Source organism: Crinia signifera, chromosome 8 (genome assembly GCF_055691185.1).
Source record: "Crinia signifera chromosome 8, ASM5569118v1, whole genome shotgun sequence".
NCBI classification, from domain to species: Eukaryota; Metazoa; Chordata; class Amphibia; order Anura; family Myobatrachidae; genus Crinia; species Crinia signifera.
In genome coordinates, this window is record NC_139224.1 from 53,257,139 (window position 1) to 53,278,199 (window position 21,061).

The window sequence follows — 21,061 nt, forward strand, 5'->3', positions numbered from 1 at the left end:
AATTGTCATCACAGTGTGCAGCGTAATGTGTAATTGTCATCACGGTGTGTGACGTAATGTGTAATTGTCATCACGGTGTGCGAGGTAATGTGTAATTGTCATCACGGTGTGCGACAATGTGTAATTGTCATCACGGTGTGCGGCGTCATGTGTAATTGTCATCACGGTGTGCGACATAATGTGTAATTGGAATCACGGATAAATAGTGTATAATGATTCAAGTAGCCTGTCTTTGTTTGGCCTTGATCTGTGAGGCGTACTAGGTCACTGTGTGGGCCTTTATATTTTTATGTCACTGTGTGGCCTTCACACAGTGACATCACAGTACAATGACAATTCCTGCGGTAACCAATATCTGGACCTGCAGGTTGCAAAGGTGAGATGTAAGGTAATTGTTTTCCTGCTAGGCCACGCCCTTATATTAAGCCACACCCCCTTTCAAAAATAAACCACGCCCCTTATTTCGGCGCGCGCAATATCTTCTATATCGTGTTCTTTTTTTTTTGGGGGGGGGGGGGGGGGGGGCGCATTTTCATTCCTTTGCCCTGGGAGCTAAATTGTCTAGAAACGGCCTTGCTTGGTTACCTTTCTCTTTCCTAGGTTACTGCTCTTCTGCTGCGGCGAATTTCTTCGTCACAGGTAAGTACCACCGGTCGTATTTATAATTAAAGGTTAATTTATGACTACAAACAGGTAACAGTGCAATTTACAACAGTAACGACCTTTTATCCTAACAGGTTAAATCATGACAGTTCACCTACCCACTGTACAATTTAACATCACATTACATTAGCATATTACAATATACGGTACTATTGTTTCCCTAAAACAGGTTACTTATTCTACCACAAAGACATTACACTTTACTTCCACACTTGTAACAATTCAATTATAACAGGTTTTTGTAACAAATGTATCATACTACTTAGAACCCCTGTATCTCCTGTATTTCAGTCACAGTTTCTCTATGCATTGGGTCCTCTGAACAATAGAGTTGCAACATAGCATTACTAATGGTTACTGTATAGCAGTTTCCGACTTCTTACTATACGTGTCAGGGGGACCCTAGTCTATTCCCTAGTGCACGTTGAAGTCTTATGAACACTAAGGATGTGATGTTCTCCCTCTGATCCGTTTAGTCGGACTAGCTGACAGATGTCTGCACCTTTAGGAGTTCTATCTCAATTTAACTGAGAGCACCGACTATCTTCCTTTATTCCAATTCCCTGTACTATTCTGTAGATCGTCCACCTCCTGTGAACGATAGGTCCAACAGGTTAAAGGAGCCTTCCTGTCAGTAAGGGGTGCTTGGTATCTTGTTTTCCTAGAGCTGTTCCGTTATGTGTGGAGGGTCTGAGCAATCTTCCCTGCTTTACTCGGCCACTCCTGCACTATGCTGTCCCTGTCAGTTGGACTCGAGCAGATTCCTATACCAGGTCGTGCTCTTGTGGCTAATCACTCTCCCTTTCTCTGTAGTGGCACTAGATAGAGCTGTATGGGCGTCCCCTGGCTAAGGCTGGCGCCGGGTTTAGCCCTCTTCTGCGCTCTGTATTAGATAAGGACTTTCCTGGGGCGTGGATAGGGGTGTGAAGTAGTGTGAGGTAGGCGGAGGGAACACTCCTTCTACGTCTGTGGTTACACTGCGTGAATACCTGTAGGCGTCCCCTGGCTACGGCTGGAGCCGGGTTTAGCCTTCTTCTATGCTGTGTATTGTATGGGGGGCGTTCCTGGGGTGGGACGCGGTGTTGCGATGATGGAGGGCGGAGAGTCGGTGGGCGTATTCACACTCACCACTCCCCGGCTGGAGGCTCGGCCGTGTCAGCGCCGCCTTGCATCGGTTCCAGCGGTCCCCTGTTCTCCTCCCTTGTAGCCGCCCCTTGATGACGCACCTCCGGCTGTCTTCGGCGGCTGGACGCGCCTTCCCTCTCCACTCTGCTGCCGCCTCCCGGAATGCTGCACCGTGACTCTGCTCGACGATGTCCCGGAGACCGTCCAGGCCGGCCTGAGCTCCCGGAACCTCCGGTAAGTATATCTCTGCTCTCCGTGCCGCTTCCAGCTGCGCAGTCTGTCCACTTCTTCCTTACTCGGCGGCGGCTTAACAGTTTCCTAACGGCCACCGTCTCTTTTATATCCCTCTCCCCGCGGCCATCCCCGGGGTGTCGTGGGCACGCATTCCTGGGGCTCGAGCCGGCTAGCTTTATCAGTCCCCCTGCTTTCAACAGCAACGGGTCAGTACAGCGACAGGGTCCCATCAACTGGAGCTGCAGTGAAGCGTACAGTATGCTTTGTTATCATTAGACAACCCCGTTGGGACATTTGGCAATAGTACAAGTTTCCAGTGTATTACATGCCTCCCCGGTAAAATTATGCCAGTCCTCAGGCATCTATACAGTCCAAATTTCTCAACAGTCTTTTCACTTTTTATATACATATATACAATTTTCCGAAAGGGTTACACCGCTATTCTTATTCACAACATTTCTATCAAGCATGAATCCTAGACCTGATATCTCAAAGGGAGTATGCCCTTGGTACTACGCTCTGATCTTCGAAGTACGACAGTACTCTCAGTATTCTCAAGTTGATCTACAATATCGGGAATGTCCGCTTCCCTCTCTACTGGCTGTCCCGCTTGTGGTGGAGCATTCATCCTCTTGACGCCAGTCAATGAACTTGGTCCACACATGAATAACAGTAAATCCATTGGGTCACGGAAAGGTAATTTTCCCGTGGGTTTCGACATGTTCGTGTCTGGTAGATGTGTAGTGGTGAAAACAGGAACTTCAGTGGGGCGCAACTTCAACTGGTCCCTAGGCACCGTAATGATGGGGCCGTTTTCTTCTCTCTGTATTTGATAAGCTTGTAAGTCCTCATCTGGTGATCTCACTATTAAGTATGGTCTTTCCTCCCACAGGACATCCAGTTTACTACTTCGACGCATCTTTCTTCTCCAGACTTTATCCCCAATCTTCAAGGGAGTCGCTTTGGCGTTAATATTGTAGTTCTGTTCCTGTCGAGAGTGCACCGTTTCCATCCGTTTCTGTAGGATTTTCCGAGCGATTCCTATTCGTCGTTGGTGTTCGTCCACCCATTCAGTGCGGAAATTCTTTACTGGACTCACCCCGGAATCCAATTCGATATCTTTGGGTAATTTCCCGTGCCGCCCGAACATTAAATAAAACGGGGTAAAGCCGGTAAAGCAGTGCTCCGTGTTGTTGTATATATAGACCACTTCAGCCAAGACGGTGGGCCAACGTACATGTTCCTCTACGGAGAGGCTCCTCAGCATGCTAATGATAGTTTGGTTTGCCCGTTCCGCCAATCCATTGCATTGTGGATGGTAAGCTGTTGTCCGTAATTTCGTGCATGTGTATAGACTGCAGAGCTCATGGAATACTTGCACCTCGAAGGCTGGTCCCTGATCAGTCAAGATCTGCTCGGGATACCCATAGGGTCTTACGTTGTTTCTCAACAGTGTCTCTGCGTCGGTTTTTGCAGACAAATCCCTAACCGGGACGGCTATCAAGAATTTACTATAATGATCTACCATCGTCAAGGCATATTGACCCCGTTAGATGCCATCTCTAGTTTCACGTGGTTCAGAACGATCAATTCCAGCGGTTGGTGGCTTTGGATCGGGCAGAGGGGGTCTTTCTGATCGAGTCTGGGATGTTTCTTAAGATTGCAGGCCACACAATTTCGACACCATTGTTCGACATCCGCCCGCATGTTGACCCAGAAGTATCTTCTCCGTAGGACTGCCTCTGTTTTTTGTGAGCCGGAATGTCCGGATTGGTCGTGATAAGCTTTTAGTGAGAACCGAGACGCTTGCCGTGGGACTACTTTCTGCACGATAGATCGATGGGTACCGGGGTCAAGGCTGATTCGTACTAACAATTTATGTTGGAATCTGAACCGGTCCTGCTGTCTCAGCAACTTGATTAGTTCCGGGTCCGCGTCATCCCTTTGTGATTTGGTCAATCGGATTTTGTTCCTCATTATGCGGATCAACTCTTGGAGTACTGAGCTCTTCTCTTGTGCGGTTTCGCAATCGAATCCGACATCTAGGTCATCAGAATCCAAACCTTCATTGGCAGTTACTGGCCCCGAGGTTACTAGTAGTGAGTCTGTCTTAGAGGGGTATGAGTATGGAAGTTCCACCTCTTCCTCTTGATCTTTTTCCAATTCCGTAACATCTTGAGTTGGAAGTCGGGACAGTGCGTCGGCGTTACCATTTAGCTTGCCGCTTCGGTACTCTACGGTGTACCGGAAGTTTGCCAGTCTTGACAACCATCGTTGTTCCAATGCCCCCAAATGAGCCGTGTGTAAGTGGGCTAAGGGGTTATTATCCGTCACTATGACAAAGGAGGTAGCTGAAAGATAATTTTTTAATTTTTCTGAGATAGCCCACACTAAGGCCAGGAGTTCAAGTTTGAAGGTACTATAATTTTCTGCGTTTCTTTCTGTCGTCCGCAGGCCTCTACTGGCGTAGGCTATTACTCGTTCTTTTCCTTCTTGCATTTGAGCTAGTACTGCCCTGAGCCCTTGATGACTTGCATCCGTGCAACAATTGCAACAATTTATTATCTTGGTCTTAGCTTCCATTACTCGATTATCTGTGGCATCAATTGAATTCTTGCACTGAACCTACAATTGCAGCCATTTACATCCTCTGCAAAATCTATTGTCATTGTACAGCGCAAGAATCATTGATCGCATAACCCCCCACACCTACCCCAGCCACCATTATCTGAGCATCTATGCTATTGTGTGTGTAAAAAATTGCTGGACACCATATTGAGAAGAGGTGTGGAAATTATTCTCTGCATCCCCATTCCTAATTTTAGTATTGAATTTACAATTGCAGAGACTCATATTCCTTGCAGAATCTGCTTCTCATTGCTGAACGCAAGGATCACTAATCATAAAATCTACCATACCTGTCTTTGCCATTATCTAAGTACCTGTGCTAGCACTATATGTATTCAAGATAGAACCACCATAGACGTGACAGCTATTTATTTATTTTACACCTCCTAAGATGAGCAGAATGATCAACTGCTCACAATACATGTGATTAACTAATAGATTGTGCCTGAATTAATCATTGGATACCACACTGAGAAGATTTGTGGTGACTATCCCTTGTATTTCCACTTTCTAACCGAGATATTACAGCAGATAGACCAACTGCTGAAAGCACATCTAACTAATCACAGAACAATACCTGTTTAATAATTGCTGTATACGATACCAAAGTCTGGGTCCCACCCCTATCCTCTCTTTAATACCTTTTTGACTCTACTTTTTCTTGCACAGCATTCCAGCAGCCTATGATAGGAAATTATAGGTTACCGTACCACTACCTATCTATGTGCAAACCTAACTTCTTTCCACACCTCACCGCCAGGGTGGCATCGCACAACCTCTGTTCACTACAGTTATTTCTGTACACAGAGGATAGCAGCATACACCAGGGATAGAGTGAAGGAGTAATCTATATCCTATACCTACTCAGGGTTCTCTCATTCCTAGGGGACCCGGGATCCGACTCTGCGCTGTAGTCTATATAACAGAGCCAGACAGGTCACCCCTGGGAACAGCAGAAACTCTCTCATCTATATTCCAATACCTGTGACGCTCTCGGAGTCCGCTCAACTGCGCATTCACTGACCAGCGTCACATGCACAGTTATTTTCAATAGAAGGCTGTGCCCCACCCGGGAGACTTTTTTGATATCCTCCCTTGGATATCCAATCTTTTTGTCTAACTTGCATCCGTGTAAACACGAAAGGGTTTGGAATAGTCTGGATAGGCTAATAGTGGCGCTTCTATCAGGGCGGTCTTAAGTCGCTGAAATGACGTTTGTTGTTTTTCAGTCCACACTACTGGGGAGGTACTTTTCCGTTCTCGGCCTGTTTTGCCTCGCAACAGTTCGTGAAGTGGAGCAGCTATCTTAGCGAAGCACTCGATGAACCTTCTGTAGTAGCCCGCAAAGCCTAGGAAACTGCGGACTTCCTTTACGGTAGTGGGAGTGGGCCAATCCCGTACTACTTCGATTTTGTCTGGGTCTGGTTGAACTCCCTCTTGGCTAACGATATGCGCCAGATAATGAACTTTTGGTTTCAACAAGTGGTACTTCGAGGGTTTGAGTTTCAGTCCACTCTGAGCCAGACGACCAAACACGTAATCCAGATGTTCCAGGTGTTGTTCAAAGCTTTTAGAAAAAATTATGATGTCATCGAGATACAGCACGACTAATTCGAAGTTGCAGTGACCGAGGCAATGTTCCATTACTCTTTGAAAAGTGGCGGGGGCATTACACAAGCCAAAAGGCATACGAGTGAATTCAAAGAGGCCCATTGGTGTGGTAAACGCTGTTTTCTCCTTGTCTTCGGGGGCCATGGGAATTTGCCAATATCCACTTGTCAAATCAAGGGTCGAAAAGTATTTGGCGGTCTTAAGGGCAGTCAAGGATTCTTCTATGCGGGGCAAGGGGTAGGCGTCTTTATGAGTAATGGCATTTAACTTTCGATAATCGATACAGAATCGGAGGCTCCCATCTTTTTTCTTAACAAGGACAATTGGGGCCGCCCAAGGACTGCAGCTTTCATGGATTACACCGGTTTCTTTCATTTCCGCCAACATCTTTCTTACGGGCTGGTATAGCGTGGGCGGTAAAGGTCGATGCCTCTCTTTGATGGGTGGGTGAGTACCCGTTGGTATGTGATGATGTATATTTTCCGCTTTCCTGAAGTCAGAAGGGGATTGACTAAAGGTGGCCACATTCTTTTGTATGATGCGGAGGACTTCCTCTCTTCTTCCCGTCGGGGTATTGATATCCCCAATCTGAATGTCCGACCACCACGCAGGGCCTCAGTCAGGAGGCACTGTCTGTCCGGCGGAATGTTCCTGGCAAACTCCCGGATCCCTCCCTTCCACTATGTCCTGAAAGTTGATTGGGACAATGCTGGCTACTGGACAGTTCCTGAAGAGTCGTACCGGATAGTTATGAGGGTTTAACACTCGGATAGGGACTCTTCCTCTTTCGACCTTGGCCAGAGTCCTGGCCACCGCAAAAGGGTTCTGTCCTTCCAGATCGCATGATTCTAGGACAGCCTCATAGTCTTGGCCCCCAGGCCCAATCTTCGCTTTACACCAGACAACGTGTTCGGAGTTTGGTCGGAGGATCACCGGGTTTTGGTCAGCAATCCGAGCCTTGCCTGCTTCGCCCTGGCTGTTTATAAACTTCTGCTGTCCCACAAGTACCCGAACAGTTCGTTGTAAAGCCTTTTTTTCTCTCGGGTTGGCGAGGCACATTTCCTTCTTCAGGAGATCTACTAGCTCTTCCGGGCAATTCCGCAGGGTATTCATGCCCAAGATAACGGGTGGCATGTGTTGATTTCGCACGGTGGTGACTAAGAATCCTTGTCTTTCTAGTTTGGTCGCTCCAAGGCACAGGTCTGCCTCCCAGTATCCTTTAATATGAATCTGTTGGCCGTTGCTGGCTATCAATTGTAGCCAACTAGGGGGTACTGCTTGGAGTTCCTCCTGATTCCAGTATTTGGCAAATTCCTCGATTTGGATCGTCGTCACTTGCGACCCAGTGTCGACTAAAGCTGGCAAGATGGTGTAGTTGATTCTAATGTTCAAGTGAGGGCACTCGCCAACATAGTGCGACCTCCACCCTTCTGGTATTGGACCTACATGGGTGTGTCCTCCCGAGGGTCGGTCCGCCTCACCGGGGTTTGGTCGTTTAAACTGTTTTGCGGGCAGTTCCGTTCAACGTGCCCACTCTGCCGGCACCGGCCACAGATCGGTCGACCTTGTTCATCGAATTGGTCTGTGGCTCTTCGGCCATATTCACGGGGTACATCCCAGCGGGGACGAGTTCGGCCACCCGTGTTCTGTCGCCAGCCCCTGCGTCTGGCTTCGACCTGTTCTCCATCATGCTCTTGCTTAGTTCTAGGAGAAGAGGGTCTCTTTCCGCTTGTGCTTGCTGAGTGGCTGGGCCTTTCCAGTTTCGGCTGGCCTCCGCCATTCCCGTCTCTTCTGTCACCTCAAAGGTCTCCTTACTCTCAGTGTCGAAGCTTGCATCTAAGCCCAGAATTTGCAGTATCGTCTCTTTGAATTCAGGAAAAGAATACGTCGGATTTTGTTGCCTCCACATTCTTAGTTGGGCGCGCGTCGCTTCTCCAGAAGCTCCTTCGATAAATAGGTTAATAAGGGTCTCATCTCCATGTTGTTCCCCCTGTGGCTCCAGCGTTTGAATGGTCTTCAACGCCTCTTGTAACCCTAATGCAAAGTCTCTGAGGGTTTCGTTGGGGCGTTGTTTCCTTGCATATAGGCGACTTTTGATCTCGGCCACTGTTCTCCGATTGAATATGCTGGCAAGTTTTTTAAAGATGTTTTCTGCTGTTTGCCTTTCTTTTTCCGCCCATGACTTGACTTCCCGACAAGCAGACCCCTTCAACTGTCCCATCAGTATCTCTACTTGTTGTGTGTCTCCGAGTTTGTATACTTTGAACATGGACAGCATCTGGTCTTTGAAGTCCTTAAACATAGTGGTTCCCGGTGTACGAGTATCTCCCGAATACGTTGGTATCCACGGGGCACCAAAATAATTGGGCATTGTAATGGGTGACGCTTCCTTTGTGGGGCTGACTCTTTTATTGGGTGAGGGGTCTATTGCCGGTAAAAACCTTCTTCCTGATGTTGGTGCAGGGGTTTGTGGACTCGCCATTTTCCTTTCGTGATCCTGTTCGTGGACGCCAAAATTTTCTCTGTAATACGTTGTAATCCTTTCCTTACACTTGGTTACCTTTCTCTTTCCTAGGTTCCTGCTCTTCTGCTGCGGCGACTTTATTCGTCACAGGTAAGTACCACCGGTCGTATTTATAATTAACCCCTTCCCGACGGGGCCTTTTTTGTTAACTTTTTTTTTTTTTTACCTCCTCGCGTTCAAATAAGCGTAACTTTTTTAATTTTCCGGCTATATAGACACATGAGGGCTTTTTTTTGCGGGACAAGTTGTACTTTTTAATGGTACCATTTACTATACCGTATAATATTCTGGGGAATCAGGAAATAATTCAATGTGGGGTAAAAAAAAAAAAAACGCCATTCCACAATTTTGCGCTGGTTACGGTTTTTTTGGAGTTCATAGTTCGTTTAAAATGATGGGTTATCTTTATTCTATGGGTCGTTACGATTCCGGTGATACCAAACTTATATAGTTTTCGTTACGTTTTACCACTAAAAAAAAAAATAGAAAATTTTACGGTTTTTCTAATTTGCGTCGCGTCGCCATGTTCTGCGGCTTATAACTTTTTTATTTTTCCACCTACGGACCTGGGTGAGGGCTCATTTTTTGCGGGCTGAAGTGTACTTTTTAATTAATACCATTATGGGATATGTGCGACTTTCTGATCTCTTTTAGTTACATTTTTTTGGGTAGGCGATGCGACCAAAAAACGTAGTTTTGGCGTTGGGAATTATTTTCCGTTTACGCCTTTAACCGTGCGGGATAACTAATGTTATATTTTAATAGATCGGACTTTTAGGAACGCGGCGATACCAAATATGTTTATTTTTTTTATTTTTTATTTTTTATTTGTGGAATGGGGAAAGGGGGGTGATTTGAACTTTTAATATTTTTTTTTTTAAACTTTATTTTTTTTTTTTTTACTTTTACTACAAGGCCCCCTAGTGTACTTGACCACTAGGGGGCGCGATCGCCTGTACTAGGTTCAGCCATAGAGCTCTATGGCTGAACATAGTGATTTTCAGCACTTCCTAGGATGTAATAGGAATGCTGACATGGCCAGCACAGGGGTCTACATTAGACCCCTGGCTACCATGGCAACCGATCGGCACCCTCCGATCTCGCCGCGGGGGGCCCCGATCGGCGCCGGAGGGGGGCGCCCCCCCTCCTATCAGCTATTTAAGCACTGCGGGCGCTTTGCCCGCGGTGCTTAAAGGGTTAAACGGCCACGATCGGCGAACTCGCCGCTCGTGGCCGTGAGAGCAGGTACCTGGCTGTAATATACAGCCATTACCTGCTCTCTTTCAAGCCAGCTCACTCCGTGAGCTGGCTTGATTCCCCCGCAACCGGCATATGACGTACATTTACGTCATATGTCGGGAAGGGGTTAAAGGTTTATTTATGACTACAAACAGGTAACAGTGCAATTTACAACAGTAACAACCTTTTATCCTAACAGGTTAAATCATGACAGTTCACCTATCCACTGTACAATTTAACATCACATTACATTAGCATATTACAATATACGGTACTATTGTTTCCCTAAAACAGGTTACTTATTCTACCACAAAGACATTACACTTTACTTCCACACTTGTAACAATTCAATTATAACAGGTTTTTGTAACAAATGTATCATACTACTTAGAACCCCTGTATCTCCTGTATTTCAGTCACAGTTTCTCTATGAATTGGGTCCTCTGAACAATAGAGTTGCAACATAGCATTACTAATGGTTACTGTATAGCAGTTTCCGACTTCTTACTATACGTGTCAGGGGGACCCTAGTCTATTCCCTAGTGCACGTTGAAGTCTTATGAACACTAAGGATGTGATGTTCTCCCTCTGATCCGTTTAGTCGGACTAGCTGACAGATGTCTGCACCTTTAGGAGTTCTATCTCAATTTAACTGAGAGCACCGACTATCTTCCTTTATTCCAATTCCCTGTACTATTCTGTAGATCGTCCACCTCCTGTGAACGATAGGTCCAACAGGTTAAAGGAGCCTTCCTGTCAGTAAGGGGTGCTTGGTATCTTGTTTTCCTTGAGCTGTTCCGTTATGTGTGGAGGGTCTGAGCAATCTTCCCTGCTTTACTCGGCCACTCCTGCACTATGCTGTCCCTGTCAGTTGGACTCGAGCAGATTCCTATACCAGGTCGTGCTCTTGTGGCTAATCACTCTCCCTTTCTCTGTAGTGGCACTAGATAGAGATGTATGGGCGTCCCCTGGCTAAGGCTGGCGCCGGGTTTAGCCCTCTTCTGCGCTCTGTATTAGATAAGGACTTTCCTGGGGCGTGGATAGGGGTGTGAAGTAGTGTGAGGTAGGCGGAGGGAACACTCCTTCTACATCTGTGGTTACACTGCGTGAATACCTGTAGGCGTCCCCTGGCTACGGCTGGAGCCAGGTTTAGCCTTCTTCTATGCTGTGTATTGTATGGGGGGCGTTCCTGGGGTGGGACGCGGTGTTGCGCTGATGGAGGGCGGAGAATCGGTGGGGCGTATTCACACTCACCACTCCCCGGCTGGAGGCTCGGCCGTGTCAGCGCCGCCTTGCATCGGTTCCAGCGGTCCCCTGTTCTCCTCCCCTGTAGCCGCCCCTTGATGACGCACCTCCGGCTGTCTTCGGCGGCTGGACGCGCCTTCCCTCTCCACTCTGCTGCCGCCTCCCGGAATGCTGCACCGTGACTTACCGTGACTCTGCTCGACGATGTCCCGGAGACCGTCCACGCCGGCCTGAGCTCCCGGAACCTCCGGTAAGTATATCTCTGCTCTCCGTGCCGCTTCCAGCTGCGCAGTCCGTCCACTTCTTCCTTACTCGGCGGCGGCTTAACAGTTTCGGCAGCCACCGTCTCTTTTATATCCCTCTCCCCGCAGTCATCCCCGGGGTGTCGTGGGCACGCATTCCTGGTGCTCGAGCCGGCTAGCTTTATCAGTCCCCCTGCTTTCAAGAACAACGGGTCAGTACAGCGACAGGGTCCCATCAACTGGAGCTGCAGTGAAGCGTACAGTATGCTTTGTTATCATTAGACAACCCCGTTGGGACATTTGGCAATAGTACTAGTTTCCAGGGTATTACACATACACTTTCCTCCTCCTGCGACCTGCCCCCTCTTCCTCACAGACATTTGCGCTGAGGCATATAGCGCTGTCTGTGAATGCCTGGATGACATGTCATGTCCAGATCTGCCCCCTACCCATTGCTTCCTGTGCCTGTCAGCTGTCAATCAAATGACAAACAGGCTGTGCCAGTGCCACTGCCAGTCCCCAACACTCCGTCCCCTCTATCTCCTCCCCTCTTCTTCCATCTCCCCTCCTTTCCCCCTCAGTCACGAGAGGGGTGTAATGGCGTCCTCAGCGTCCTGCCTATGCAGATAGAAGAGGAGGGACTGCACAAGATTTAAACAGCAAAAGAACAGTGAGTCTTTTATTATACATGTTTATAACAAATTTTTTAATAATTGTAGATTTTTTTTATATTAAGTTAGACACTTTTTAAATAATGGGCTGGATTTATGTGCCTAAATGTGGCCATACATGCTACAATCGGGCATCGCACAGTACAAAAAGTATGTGCTGCACATACTTTTTGTACTGCTTTCGGATCGCATCACATTGCATGTATGCCATGCGATGCGATCTAGCACATAACATATGCGATTCTCGCAGCGTGTATGGGCACCTTTAGTGCCTGCAACATTTTGTGGACACAGCACTGAGATGGTGTTGGTGCATACATGTACATGCACCCGAGATCCTCCATAGGATCGCATGTTGCATACGCTCCCACAATCAGGCTGCAGCTTGTTGCAAAGGCTGCAGCTTGGCGCAAAATGTATGGTTTGCAGGAGGGCGCCGGACACCCTAGCACCGGCCCTGCTGGGCATTACGGTTTGTGGTGTAATGTGCTCTGGGCATTACTGTGTGTGCTGGAATGTGTACTGGGCATTACGGTGTGTGTTGTAATGTGTACTGGGCATTACGGTGTATGCTGTAATGTGAATTGATACTACTATGTGACCACACCACTACCCCCCCCCCCCCAAAAAAAAAATGCCCTAAATTTTTAGCGCGCGCCTTCGGCGCGCACTGTCCCTATTTGCAATAATATATGATATATTGTTTAGTTTGTTTGTTGGTTTAATATCACCTTTCTGCTGTCTGTAAGCACATATATATATATATATATATATTTTAAAAAAATTGGGGGGGGGGGGGGCACTAAATGAATGTCTTGCCCCGGGCACCAGAAACCCTAGTTTCGGCCCTGGATAGGCATTCACCAACCCTGCATTACAATCTAAGAGGGGTAGAAGTGTGAACGGGACCCAGGTCGCTCGACCCGGGTTTCCCGTTCCCATTCACACTGTACAGCTGGAGCGTGGTTATAGGTTTTGGTGATGACCCAAGTTGGTACGTCTTAAACTCGGCAATAACCTGGGTCGAGTATGCGGCGTGAAAGGGGTATTAAAGAAGGCAATATCTCTGACTGGGAATGTAGAATTACTGATTTCATAAAAAGTACATACATATAATCATACTGTTCATCGGAGTTGCTCCTGGCGATACAGCCAGCCGACAGAAAGGGGTATGCGTGCACAAGAGACATGCGCGCACCTTTCCGTCAGAGCCCTCCGCCGCCCTCTGCAGCTCCCCCGCAGTCCCCCCCACGCTTACTCCCCATTCCTGCCCATCTACCATAAGCGGAGACGAGCAGGGAAACTATAGGGTCAAGTGTAGCACATATTCATTATGAGAAACATATTTGATCACATTTGTAATATTTGACAGTTACAACATGCATACTTGCCTACATGACCCTCTCCATGTGGGAGAAAATCCTCTGTTCCTAGACTTCCCTGGTAATGTATGATTGCCATCACCTGTGGTGAAACACCTTTCTTATCAATTAACCAGCTCACCAGCAGCTGTTTGAGGCTGAATGGAGCAACACATGCATTGTCATCAGGCGCCATCTAGTGTCCGAAGGCATGCAAAACTCTTGAGGTCAGGGGCGGAATTAGTCTTTTATTATAAAGGATTCTTCAAACAGAACCTATACAAATTATGCAATTCCCTCCAGAAATTAATATAACCTATTATTGTTTCATATGTTCAGTATACAGATGTGTTCACATACATCTAGTCTCCTTGCACATTCAACAGCCCTTCTAGCCTCGGTAGTGTGTAGCGTATTTGTGTGGGACTTTTTCCCTTTCAGTGCTTTGCGAATAGGATGCTCAAGCATTACACTGTATTTCAGTAAAGCACTGTTAAGGTCCCTATACACTAGGGCAATAGTGTCAAACTCACGGCCCTCCAGCTGTTGAGGAACTACATGTCTCAGCATGCCCTTCCACAGATTTTATATAATGGATTGCTAAAACTGTGGCAGGGCATGCTGGGATGTATAGTTCCACAACAGCTAAAGGGCCATGAGTTTGACACCACTGCACTAGGGCAACTTCTTTGAGTGGAGAAATTGGCAACAATCCCCCTTGAGCCATCCGGGACCTTCAGTGGCGTTAATACTAAATTTGCTCCCCGGGTGCAGGCGGTATTTCATGCCCTACCATCCACTAGGGTGTAGGGGGAGAATAAAATAGTGTGCTGAGTGCAGCGAGGAACCATGCTCGAAGCATTGCGAGCGCATCGAGCCATGCAAGGGGACACAGTGCACTTTTTTAGTGTCCATGTCGACTGTGTTGATATTCAGGACAAAAAACGCAAAAACCCATGTCGACCTTACCAATGTCGACCTAATGACCCTGCTGACCTAATTACCCTGTCACCCTAACCCCATGTCGACATTCAGTCATGCCGACCTTCATGTATGTCGACCTAGTTGCTGTCTATCCAATGATCCTTACCCCTAGTACTACTAGAGAATCCAAGTACTGTGAGATTGCCTCTGAATGTGAGGCTCATGCGTTCCTGTGGAGAACCATTCCAAGTGGCAGGGAGCAAAAGGGTAAAGTGATTTAGAAGCACAAAGAAGAAAAGGGTGTCCTTTGGGTGGGTGCACCTTAAACAAAAGTCAGTTTAAAAATTAACCTTTATTATATTTTATTTAAAAGGCTGCGAAAAATTTAAAACACATTTATAGACATATACAGTTGGGATGACACACATAAAACAAAGGTGGTGGGCAGAGATTGCTCTAATTTAATCTTTTATTGACCAATATGAGATATGACGTTCAGCAGTGTTTCAGACTGATCTGGGCAGTGGATTGGTAGTATAAATACTGATGCCAATCTCCTCCAACTACCAGATTCTCTGTGTCTGGGCTGGGTAATCGTACTCAGTATATCACAATTTAACTTTGAAGATGAGTGAGAGCGTGAAAAAATAATCAGGGTAAATACCCCAACGTAGCACCAAAAGTAGTGGGATGTTCACTGGTATAATAACCCGGTTCTCCCAGTTAGAGATAGATTAGAGACTAAAAGACCTCTGTAATGTACTATATATTGTGGTCTGTAAGCCAGATGGCTTGCACAGCATGAACCAAATATATTGAGATTGTACAATGCGATGCCACCTAACGGTAGTCGGCAGAGTATTAGAGGTCTCTAAAGATAATGAGTGGGGTGTCGCTCTGTATAATCACAGAGGGACCTCGACCCCTTATATTGTCTCAAAATACAGGCTATCTCAGTGATGGGTAAGCCACAATATATCTCCCTGTTCCTCTATCCCCCGCCTCCGTAAACGGTAATCTGCGGATCGATAAGAGTAATGAGGGGGAGAGACACTGGGGGTGTCCCACTAGTGGGTGTCAGGAGAGTCTAAGAGTAGAACTCTTCCTGGGAACGCGCTACAAAGTTAGAGCCCTGAAAAGGGCTTCAGTGATAAATCACCGCTGGAACGTACAGTCAATCAAAATACATTGTATGAAAAGTAATAAAAAGAGCAATGATAACTGCCCGCACACCGCTAGCCGGCACGCGCTTCGCAGTTCAGCTTCCTCAGGGCCAACCTGTCTATCTGTCTGAGGGGTTTATATACCTGTATAATAAGGGTAAGATCCAATCGTGGCTGTGATCCAGGGCGCGCCTCCGGAAACACTTCCGGGAGGTCGTGCCGCCCATTGGTCAATGGTTTCAGGTGTGGGTGTCTGGGTTGTCATAGAAACCCGTGACGCTGGTGTCTGGATTGTCATAGTAACCCCCGACGCTGTACAGCGTGATTGGATACAGGCGCCTGACATCTATTGCATAGGACGGAGAGTCCGTCTGGTTGTCATGGCAGCCTGCGTCTGATACAAACTGGAGGAACGGAAGCCTATCTGGAACAGTTTAAGAATATCATTGGTGAGTTCGTCTGGTTGTCCCGGTAACCTTCATCATAGTGACGCTTGGGGGACGGAAGCCTGTGCGGTCCAGTTCGTTTCACTCGCCAACTGGAATCAATGTCCGTTTATAGTCATGTACTTCGTGAGTGTCCTCCGGTATAGTATACATAGGTAGATGAACATACTGACATTAGAGGTGCGGACGTCTGTGCGTCTCAGTTCGCCCTGATCGCTACCTGGGATCGTCGTAAATTTTATACGCATAAAACATGGATATCATCCGATACAGAGGATACTGATAATTGGACAAATTAACATTAAAACGGAATGATAGGAATATGAAAGAATATAGAAGGTATGTATATGAAAAGTGTGATGTCGGCATCGTGTCGACCGGGACCTGTCATTAGAAGAGTGCCCAGATTTCATGTGAACCCCCGTGTCTCCCTCATTAAAATATTGAATTATTGAAGTGATATTGTGTAGTTCACTTCTATATTGAAGGCAAGTATGTAAATATTGAATAATCGTCAAGGACGGTACCATGTCCGTATCTTATGACCATAGAACGTAAAACGTAGAACGTGACCTCCTCCACACGTGTGTCAGCTGTTTAGATATGTCGATAAGGAGAACGTTAGGTGGTTAAGTTGCGGTTTGCAACCAGGCCCACAGCCCATAAGTGTATGTGAAAAGTGTCATGTCGGCATCATGTCGACCGGGGCCTGTCAGTTAAGAGTGCCCACTTTGCATGTGAACTCTCATGTCTGCTTAATAACATATTGAAGTGGTACTATGTATTTCACTCTTGTGTGTTATAGGTAGGTATTGAATCATCTTAGAGGACGGTGCCGTACCCATATCTTATGATCGTAGAACATGGCCTCCTCCTGAATATAGATGACAAGTGTGTCAGCTATTAAGATATGTCGATAAAGAGAAAAGATAAAGTGATTTAGACAAATATTTTTATTATATATATATATATATATAGTAAAAAAAATAGAGAGTGCCAGAGGTTTCCACCACCTTAAGTGCAGTGAATGTATCAGATATACAAATGATCAAAACATTTTTTGAAAAATTGACATATTTTATTAAAACGTTTATAGGAAAACGTGTGGTGTCTCAGTTCTTTTGAAGATGGTAACAACCCAACGCGTTTCGTCTTTAGAAAGACTTCATCAGGGGTTTTAAAATAGACACTGCAAGTGGTAAAAACATATCAAGTGTAAATACAACTGTGTCCAATATAAATGGCGGTACAAATAATTGACATAAAATATCCATAGATATGGTTACAAATATGATGTACATACCAAAAAAGAATACATGGAGATGCCTCAAATATTTTCAAATTATATGATGAAACTCAATAATATGATAGAGGTCGCAATCTAGAGGATCAAAAAACAATAGTGGTATAAGATGGATGGAGAGGGAGGGGAGTACGTATGAATGATAAAGGAAATTTGATGATAGATATTGGAAATGTTTTCCTGAGGGAACATATACCCAAGGAAATATATACCTTAAGTTGGTGTTACAACTGAATAAGAAATTTTATAGATCCATGTAGGATGAGACGGTTGTTGGTCCCATATTCTTCTAGATGTGGAGAATCTGTTAGATGGAGGGTGAATTTTAATACATTTAAATAACTGAATAGTTGGTGATCTAAAATTCATTAGTTGAGGCGAGGAGATATTACCTTCACAGGATTATCAAATCAGCACTTGCCGTATGGTGTAAGTTGAGTGACTGAATAGGACTGGACTGAATAGAACAGGACTGAATGAACGTTCTACAGGGTCAAACGAGGACCTTAATTTCTAAATAAGAGGAAGTAAGAGAATAAATGCTCATCCATATTCTAATGTTACTGTGTCGGTCAAAATTTTAAAAGAGATAGACATTACCTTCCAGATGTTATCTAGGGTAGACAAGATGGTACAGGTGGAACCAAGTCTGCACAAACAGACGTTGCTGTAAAGAAGACACTTGTACGGTGGCTTTATGCTACAGTGGTTCTATAAAGGAGAGATATCAAAAACCTTAATTATAGGGTCCATATAAAATGCTGAATGTCCCTAACTGGCCTCCATATGGATTTTATACAGATTATAAATCGTCTAATGTATATGGTTAGGTGGCAGAGGCGTAGGGAGGGCGGAGCCACCGGAGCTCCTGCTCCGGGCGCCGATTGGCTGACTGGCGCCGTCGGCCCGCCCCCCCCTCTGCAAATGATCCCTGCAAGTGTGGTGTGTGAGTGACGTCGGCATACTTACGCCCCGGGCAGCGTGCGCAGCGCCGGCGGCTGCCCTGCCCGGCGCCTGCCTCCTGCCCTGCTTGCCCGGTCCCTGCCGCCAAGCGTCACGGGCGGTGAGGCCGGGCGGCGGGCTGACACGTCCTCCTCCTGCCTCTGAATTGCTGCTGCTGCTGCTCGGTCCGGCTTCCGGGCAGCGCAGGCAGCGTAGCAGCACTGACAGTGACACACTGTCCCAGTCTCAGCGGCAGCCAGAGTCACCTGTCTCTGACCCCCTTCCTGGCTACAGCAGCGTCACTCATCAGCCTTCCCAAGCGCTGGCTGTAGCCTGGAGGAGGAGAAGGTGTCTTACTGGCTGCCGCCCTTGCCTTATCCCGTTTATCAAGGTGGATTTTATTTTATTTTTTCTACAGAATGTTCTTAAAATAAACATAGTGATAAGCTTGTTTTTTTATTGGATTCGTGGAGCCCGAGGGGGGGGGGGGGGGGGGGGGTGGGGGGGGGGTTGGGAGAGTGAATCTCTGGCTTCTGTTTCTCCGTTACAGCGTCTTATATAGCGCAGCAGATTCCATTACAGCGTCTTATATAGCGCAGCAGGTTCCGTTACAGCGTCTTATATAGCGCAGCAGATTCCGTTACAGCATCTTTTATATAGGGCAGCAGATTCCGTTACAGCGTCTTATATAGCGCAGCAGATTCCGTCACAGCGTCTCATATATAGCGCAGCAGATTCCGTTACAGCGTCTTATATAGTGCAGCAGATTCCGTTACAGTGTCTTATATAGCGCAGCAGATTCCGTAACAGCGTCTTACATAGCGCAGCAGATTTCGTTACAGCGTCTTATATAGCGCAGCAGATTCCGTTACAGTGTGTTATATAGTGCAGCAGATTCCGTTACAGTGTCTTATATAGCGCAGCAGATTCCGTTACAGCGTCGTATATAGCGTAGCAGATTCCGTTACAGTGTGTTATATAGCGCAGCAGGTTCCATTACAGTGTCTTATATAGCGCATCAGATTCCATTACAGTGTCCTATATAGCGCAGCAGATTCCGTTACAGTATCTTATATAGCGCAGCAGATTCCGTTACAGTGTCTTATATAGCGCAGCAGATTCCGTTACAGCGTCGTATATAGCGTAGCAGATTCCGTTACAGTGTCTTATATAGCGCAGCAGATTCCATTACAGTGTCCTATATAGTGCAGCAGATTCCGTTACAGTGTGTTATATAGCGCAGCAGATTCCGTTACAGCGTCTTATATAGCGCAGCAGATTCCGTTACAGCGTCTTATATAGCGCAGCAGATTCCGTTACAGCGTCTTATATAGCGCAGCAGATTCCGTTACAGCGTCTTATATAGCGCAGCAGATTCCGTTACAGCGTCTTATATAGGGCTGCAGGTTCCGTTACAGCGTCTTATATAGCGCAGCAGTTTCTGTTACAGTGTCTTATATAGCGCAGCAGATTCCGTTACAGCGTCTTATATAGCGCAGCAGATTCCGTTACAGCGTCTTATATAGGGCTGCAGGTTCCGTTACAGTGTCTTATATAGCGCAGCAGATTCTGTTACAGTGTCTTATATAGCGCAGCAGATTCCGTTACAGTGTCTTATATAGCGCAGCAGATTCCGTTACAGTGTCTTATATAGCGCAGCAGATTCCGTTACAGCGTCTTATATAGCGCAGCAGATTCCGTTACAGCGTCTTATATAGCGCAGCAGATTCCGTTACAGCGTCTTATATAGCGCAGCAGCTTCTGTTACAGTGTCTTATATAGCGCAGCAGATTCCGTTACAGGGTCTTATATAGCGCAGCAGATTCCGTTACAGTGTCTTATATAGCGCAGCAGATCCCGTTACAGTGTCTTATATAGCACAGCAGATTCCGTTACAGCGTCTTATATAGCGCAGCAGCTTCTGTTACAGTGTCTTATATAGCGCAGCAGATTCCGTTACAGCGTCTTATATAGCGCAGCAGATTCCGTTACAGCGTCTTATATAGCGCAGCAGCTTCTGTTACAGTGTCTTATATAGCGCAGCAGATTCCGTTACAGTGTCTTATACAGCGCAGCAGATTCCGTTACAGTGTCTTATATAGCGCAGCAGATTCCGTTACAGTGTCTTATATAGCGCTGCAGATTCCGTTACAGGGTCTTATATAGCGCAGCAGATTCCGTTACAGTGTCTTATATAGCGCAGCAGATTCCGTTACAGTGTCTTATATAGCGCAGCAGATTCCATTACAGTGTCTTATATAATGCAGCAGATTCCGTTACAGTGTCTTATATAGCGCAGCAGATTCCGTTACAGCGTCTTATATAGCGCAGCAGCTTCTGTTACAGTGTCTTATATAGCGCAGCAGATTCCGTTACAGCGTCTTATATAGCGCAGCAGATTCCGTTACAGCGTCTTATATAGCGCAGCAGCTTCTGTTACAGTGTCTTATATAGCGCAGCAGATTCCGTTACAGTGTCTTATACAGCGCAGCAGATTCCGTTACAGTGTCTTATATAGCGCAGCAGATTCCGTTACAGTGTCTTATATAGCGCAGCAGATTCCGTTACAGCGTCTTATATAGCGCAGCAGATTCCGTTACAGCGTCTTATATAGCGCAGCAGATTCCGTTACAGCGTCTTATATAGCGCAGCAGCTTCTGTTACAGTGTCTTATATAGTGCAGCAGATTCCGTTACAGGGTCTTATATAGCGCAGCAGATTCCGTTACAGTGTCTTATAT

The 21,061-nt window shown here is 46.4% G+C and overlaps 1 protein-coding gene and 1 long non-coding RNA gene across 4 annotated transcripts in view; one reads left to right on the forward strand and one right to left on the reverse strand.

The window, feature by feature from the left end:
- Positions 1 to 21,061, forward strand: part of STAB1 (stabilin 1) — a 367,238-nt gene that overhangs the window by 126,017 nt on the left and 220,160 nt on the right. The window contains exons 20-21 of one of the 3 annotated variants that reach the window (XM_083156377.1): positions 601 to 639; positions 8,837 to 8,875. The exons of 1 other annotated variant lie outside the window; for it this stretch is intronic. In XM_083156377.1, coding sequence (XP_083012503.1) covers positions 601 to 639; positions 8,837 to 8,875 — 78 coding nt within the window. The remainder of the gene's footprint in view (positions 1 to 600; positions 640 to 8,836; positions 8,876 to 21,061) is intronic. One more of the 3 variants, XM_083156378.1, reaches the window with a different exon arrangement.
- Positions 17,592 to 21,061, reverse strand: part of LOC146026055 (uncharacterized) — a 63,560-nt gene continuing 60,090 nt past the window's right edge. Inside the window, exons 2-4 of the long non-coding RNA XR_014454346.1 lie at positions 17,980 to 18,090; positions 17,772 to 17,892; positions 17,592 to 17,683 (exon numbers count right to left, since the gene is read on the reverse strand). This is a non-coding gene — a long non-coding RNA (uncharacterized LOC146026055). The remainder of the gene's footprint in view (positions 17,684 to 17,771; positions 17,893 to 17,979; positions 18,091 to 21,061) is intronic.